Source organism: Eptatretus burgeri, chromosome 10 (genome assembly GCF_056783735.1).
Source record: "Eptatretus burgeri isolate ZD-2024b chromosome 10, Ebu_testis_v1, whole genome shotgun sequence".
Lineage (NCBI taxonomy): Eukaryota > Metazoa > Chordata > Myxini > Myxiniformes > Myxinidae > Eptatretus > Eptatretus burgeri.
Window position 1 is genome coordinate 15,875,742 of NC_140970.1, and position 6,000 is coordinate 15,881,741.

The 6,000-nt window shown below is 41.0% G+C and overlaps 1 protein-coding gene across 1 annotated transcript in view; it reads left to right on the forward strand.

Annotated features, from left to right (window-relative positions):
- Window positions 1–2,677, forward strand: part of RACK1 (receptor for activated C kinase 1) — a 35,863-nt gene extending 33,186 nt beyond the window's left edge. The window contains exons 6-8 of the mRNA XM_085897131.1: window positions 228–368; window positions 1,099–1,209; window positions 2,544–2,677. Of these exons, the coding sequence (XP_085753257.1) occupies window positions 228–368; window positions 1,099–1,209; window positions 2,544–2,609 (318 nt within the window). The 3' untranslated portion in view covers window positions 2,610–2,677. The remainder of the gene's footprint in view (window positions 1–227; window positions 369–1,098; window positions 1,210–2,543) is intronic.
- The last annotated feature ends 3,323 nt before the right edge of the window (window positions 2,678–6,000 follow it).

Here is a 6,000-nt window from a genome sequence, read left to right on the forward strand (position 1 = left end):
ATTTTCTGTGAAAGCTCGTCATTTCCTATTGGTGTTGGGAAGCACTTTAATTGGAAAGAATGAACACACGTTATGATTGTGAAATTTAGCCATTTTGGAGGAACATTTGTTGCGCAGTAGCGTGGTGGTTTTGAAGTTGTAAATGTGTAGAGTAATGTATCCAATTTCTGTGCAAGTTGTGTACTTCGCAATTTTTTTTTATTTGTGCCTTGTATTTTATTTTTTAGGATGGACAAGCAATGTTGTGGGATCTCAATGAAGGCAAACACCTTTACACGCTTGATGGTGGAGACCTGATCAACGCACTCTGTTTCAGTCCCAACCGCTACTGGCTGTGCGCTGCTACAGGACCAAGCATAAAGATCTGGGTGCGTTGTAGCCGGACAATCTGCTATGGAAATGAAGGAGTGGTTGTTTGTACGAACGATCCAGGCCATTCACAAGTGCAGTTGTTTAAGCTCTCGCTGCGTCCTTTAGCGGAACTATACAGTTGAAAACCACTCGATCGTGCATCCTCTCATTGCGGTTTGATGGAGGGCCCAAAACAATGTTCACAGCATTTTCATGTGTGGGGTGGTGTTTTATTATTTTTTTAAATTATTTTTTAGCCCATTTTACTTCAAATGTAAACGCTCTACAATTGGGTTTGTCGATTATCGCTGCATTGACCTTGCAGGGAAGTTGCAGCCAATTTTAAACATCTTCTCGATCAAATGTTAAACAATTAGTTAAATCGTACTGTTTGGTTTGATGTGTAAAACTTTGATCATCTTTTCCATTTAAATGCTGTGAAGAAAATAAAAGCCAGCTGTGTTTGAGCAGCGCTGCATTGTCTTGTATTTGACAAGTTGTGCACATTTTGCACCATTGTGGTAAATCGGTTAACACTAGCAAGTACAGTTCAGGGACAAACGGATGAAGTATTCTTCAGTCTGGCCACAAGCCATTTATTTTGCTTATTTTTAGGCTTGCAGCGATTTCCGACAATCCGGAGTATGTATGTGCGCGTGCGTGCGTGTGCGTGCATGCATGCGTGTGACACCAAAAGTTTTTCTTCAAACCAAGATGCCTTTTTAATTTGATTTATGCTGGGTGCAGGATCTTGAAGGGAAGGTCATTGTGGATGAGCTGAGGCAGGAAGTCATCAGCACAAGCGGCAAGGCTGAGCCCCCACAATGCATCTCCTTAGCTTGGTCGGCTGATGGCCAGGTGATGCCCTTTGTTTTTATTACTATTATTATTATTATTATTACTGTTTTAATCAGCTGGACATTAAAATGCTGATTTTGCTGTGTTGCTGAAAAAGGGATTCCTTTGCAGGAGATTTTGATGCATGGTTGAAATGGGCACATTCCCTCATCTTGTCGTTTTATCTGCTATTTATGTTCTGCTTGTCATGCTTACGTTCAGTCAAAATACGATGCTCCACTTGAAATGGAAATATTTTCCTTTTCATTAAATATTACTAATAATTGAACAAAAGTCATATCCTGTTGTCCACATCAAATGTGGATTGCTCCAGATCTCTATTCAAATTGAACTGTCCTTGACTTCCAGCTCAACTTCCCATTGGATCAAATATCACCTGACCCTCTCATCCAGCCACTCACCGTTGTTGGACTTCATTTATCAAGATTGTTGTGTGCACTCTACAATCTACATCGATGTGCATGTCTTGCATTTAGAAATTGTTGATGGTTTTTTATCATTTATTTATTTTAATGATAAGTGTAACTGTTTTTTAATGTCTTGTGTGCCATTCTAGTTTTTTTTTTCCATTGAGTTATTTTTTTTGGTGGGGGGGGGGGAGGATGTTATGCAAGTTTATCAAATTTTCAACCAACAAAGCACAGTAATTTGTCAATTTAATTTGGAGCACAGTTTCAAACTAGTGCACGACACTTTGCCGAGCTGAACAGTTTACGTTTGGTGTCCCACTGATAAGGTTCCAATGCAGATCCGGCCTAACAAAAGTCTCATCAGCTTGTTCATGTCACCGACCCAACTCATCCACAACTTTTTGAAATATTTTTCGTCCCATTTCTCAATTAGTTTCCACTTCCAATCAGTAAAGTGTTGTGTTTTAGCATGGCAATAATTGTATAACAGCAACAGGGAGAATCTATGACGTTACCCTTCGACTTTGTTTGTCATTGCTGCCGTGCTGTTTTTCGCCTCAAATGCCGATGAGGATATTTTGTATCAAATTGGTGCCTTTATTGTTTTTTTTTTTTAATCTGAAGCTGAAAAAGAACTGTCATTTGATCTACTTTCCTTCATGGGGAATGATATCTGGTATTTGAGGATTCATGCTTAGGATTCTACAAGATGATTATGTATTTTACAGCCATTCCTGGGAAAGGTCTTTCCCAATTATCTTGGCAGATTGGTGGTGATCTGGTTGTTGTGCTTTCTGGGGAAATGCTTATAATACCATGTGAAGGCTTTGGTTGAGAATTTGTGCTGAGATTTTATAAATGTGCAGTGTACACTGTACTTTTATGGTGCCATTCTAAATCCTCCGTGCTTGCCTTTCACCACAGACATTGTTTGCTGGCTACACGGACTGCCTTATCAGAGTTTGGCAAGTCACCATCGGTTCCCGTTGATGTTCCCTTGACCGATCGACGTGTCCATCCTGGCTGCAGAATGATGAATAATAAAACTTTTGACTTTCCTCTGAATTGTTTGTCTTTCACTGCAAGTTGGTGCAGAGGTGGCACACTTGCCTCAGCTCTCGTGTTTGCGTTTGGTTCTCAGCCCAGTTACAACCTGTCGGAATGGTGCTTTCACACTAGCATTAGTAGGTCAAAGTAAATAATCCAACTGTGTCTTTGGGCGAAGAGGAGGTGAGTTACCACCGACAGCCTGGCTAAATTATACATTGGTACCCTTATGTGCAGGGGGCACCATCAGTGGTGCAGCTGTACCTCCTTGATGATTCAACGAGTGTGCTGTATTCTGAATTTAATCCCAGTCCAACATGTAATCACCTCTGGCGATTGCATCTTCAAAGTTTTGCTGCCTCCATCATGCATTATTGACATGTTTGGTTCTATTGCTCCTGATACTTATTAGCCCCCGTTGGACTTGGTCTGAACGGGGAGCTCATGGATTTGGTCTCAATTTCCATGTGCTTGCGTGTCTGTCCGTAACCATTTCTCAGACATGCATGGTCTGATTTTGTTCAAACTTGGCATAAGCACAGTACATGATGGTGTACACGTGCCCCTCACTTTATTTTAAAATATGATCAAAGATGGTCGACTGGTGGCCATTTTAGTTGCACATAAATATGCACTAGCACTTTAACTCGGCACAGCAAAATTACTAAAACGGGGGTTATGACGTTTTCTGTTTTTTTTTAATTTTTTTTTACTTGTTTGCATTATTTTATGCAGCACTGGTCATGAAATCTGATGTCTTCAGAAGCTCTTGCACCCATTGTGGAAACAAAATTAAATTGGAACTGCACTCGGTAGAGTGCATACCTCCGTCAGGCTGAACAGTTTGTTTTGTATCTCACTGATAGGCCGGATCAGCATCCAGACCTAAACCAAAATCCAATCGGCTTGTTCGCCTCACATATCCCACTCTTCCACCAAGTTTCATCCAAATCCGTTTCAAACAAAACTTTTTGATTATATCGTTTTTGGCCCTATCTCAATGGTGAAGAATCACTAAAAATTCTCCTATCCAGATCTGGATTCGCATCTTCACCAAAATCTAATACATTTGTCCTTTGCATGCCCAACGTGTCCAAGTTTTCTAATCTGTCCATAATTCTTTTGAGATATCCTGCCCTCAGACTGACGAACATTGCTGAAAACATAACTTCCGTTCACCTTCAGTGGTGGAGAGAATTAAAGGATTTGTTCCATTTCCACCTGTACAAAGGACAGTACTTTTCTCTTGTTTGTGGAATGTTTTTCCTGAAGTTGTTCAATCCTGCTGTTGTGTTGTACCACCATATGCTGTCAGCCGCATCTTTTCCTAATTTTCTTTTTCCTCCCCCTATCCCCCCTCCCTAATATAGAGCAACCTTTTCACAGGTTACCTTTGCCTCCCTTCTCTTTTTCTGTTTGTTCATTCTGGTATTTGGATGCAACTGTTGCACTGCTGTCTGTTCATTACCCTTTTTATCCTCTGTCACCTCGCCTTTCAATGAGCGTCGATCTTGTTTAAATGGGGTGGAGGCAGAAGTGCTGCTCGACTCCACACTTGATTGGTAGATGTATGGGTGTAAACATTTGCAATTACAAAAGTCAAAACTCAATGGTCATTGCTCATATCCTTTATCTTTCTCCTGTTGGCCATTCCCACTTTCATAAATGCAGTCTGTTTCTGTTATCGGTACTTTTCCAGAACCGAAGATATCTGATGAATATTGAGCTGTTTTTAAATCTGCTTTTAGATTTTTCTGTTTGAATCCTTGCCTGTTGCCATTGCAAATCAGATCTACAAATTGATTTACAAAAAAAAAAGTGGGTCAAGGTTGGGCTGGAGGGCAATTCAGCGGCCACCAGATTTGGTGGTGTAATGGTTAGAGCGTCTGCTCCAAGTCTGGGAGGTCGGAGGTTCAAACTCCTGTCGAATCGTACCAAAGACTTTTAAAATGGGACATGATGCTTCCTTGCTTGACACACAGCATTTAGTAAGATAAGACGACAGACAATCTCCCTAGTTTGGCATCTGTGGGTACGATGACATTCCACAGGAAATGCCCTGCGGAGTGTGGCGAGAAATGTCGTGCCATTGTTGGTACTCAGAGTACCCTGGGAAGTGACGGCACTTCCCCCAAGCTGTGTGCGTGTGTCCTCTCATTCGTGTTCATTCTCGTATGAGGTTTCGATAATGTTTAAAAAAAAATAAAAAGTGCGCTTATCCATTTATTTGGGGGTCTCAAAGGCACAAAAATATCTTTATTGCAATTAATAAGTTGGAAGATATTTTGTGATTTAAAAATATAAATGTGATTCGTCGTATTTAAATTAAAACGAAAGTGTAGCTGTTTTATTTATTATTTTCATTTTTTAATTTTTTTCACTTTGCCAATCTGTGATGTACTTGTGCAACTTTCCCCCATGAGGAATGAGCCATTATATCCTTGCCTGTGTCGACCACACTTCCAGTTTCCTCAATCATAGCTCAAAACTGAGAAGATTAAAAAAAATTCATCACATTGTAATACCAGGTAGAGCTGGAAACCAAGCGCAGTGCTTTGAAGTTCCAGCTGGAATCTGTAGTTTTATACCCACGACCATTGTGCTTCATGGGCTGAAAGGAAGAGCTCCATGACAATTTGTTCTCACGATTGCAGATGAACTCCTACACCGTCGTGCATAAATGGTCACTTCAAAGTGTGCACGACCGCTCATCCAGTTACCGGTAATTCTCAGTTGCTACGGACAACTATCAGACAATGGATTTGTGCAGGTGTAAGAGTTCGTGCATGATGCTGTACTCTTATTGGATGCAATGTTCTCTTGGAGTGGCCTGCAGTCATTTTGAGCTTATCTGGAATTTAAATTCTGTCTGTCGTCTCATTTCGACTTCTCCGGCCAAACTGCTGGGCCGATCCGGCTAAAATTTGGCGGCAGCAGCATTCCTGATTGGTAACGAGGATTGATTGCAAAGCTCCTTCCGGTCACGTGACTTTAAGTTGGTCAAAAATGGCTGACTTGGTAAATTCTTTCAAAAATCGTCTTCTCCAGAACAAGCAGTCAGAATGCTCCCAAATTTTGGTTACAACATTTGGCCTGAGTCAGGATGTTAAATCGTGGAGGTCATTCCGATCATGGTACCGGAAGTGACAAAATGGCTGCCTTGGTGATTTTTTTTTTTTGGAAAAATCGTGTAAATTCCTTCAAAAAAAAAAATCTTCTCCAGACCCACCAGTCAGAAAGCTACCACATTGGGGTTACATTAGGCCAGTGAAGGGATGTTGATCACGTGACCAAAATGGACTTGATAAATTGGGGGGCGGGGGGGGAATCACAA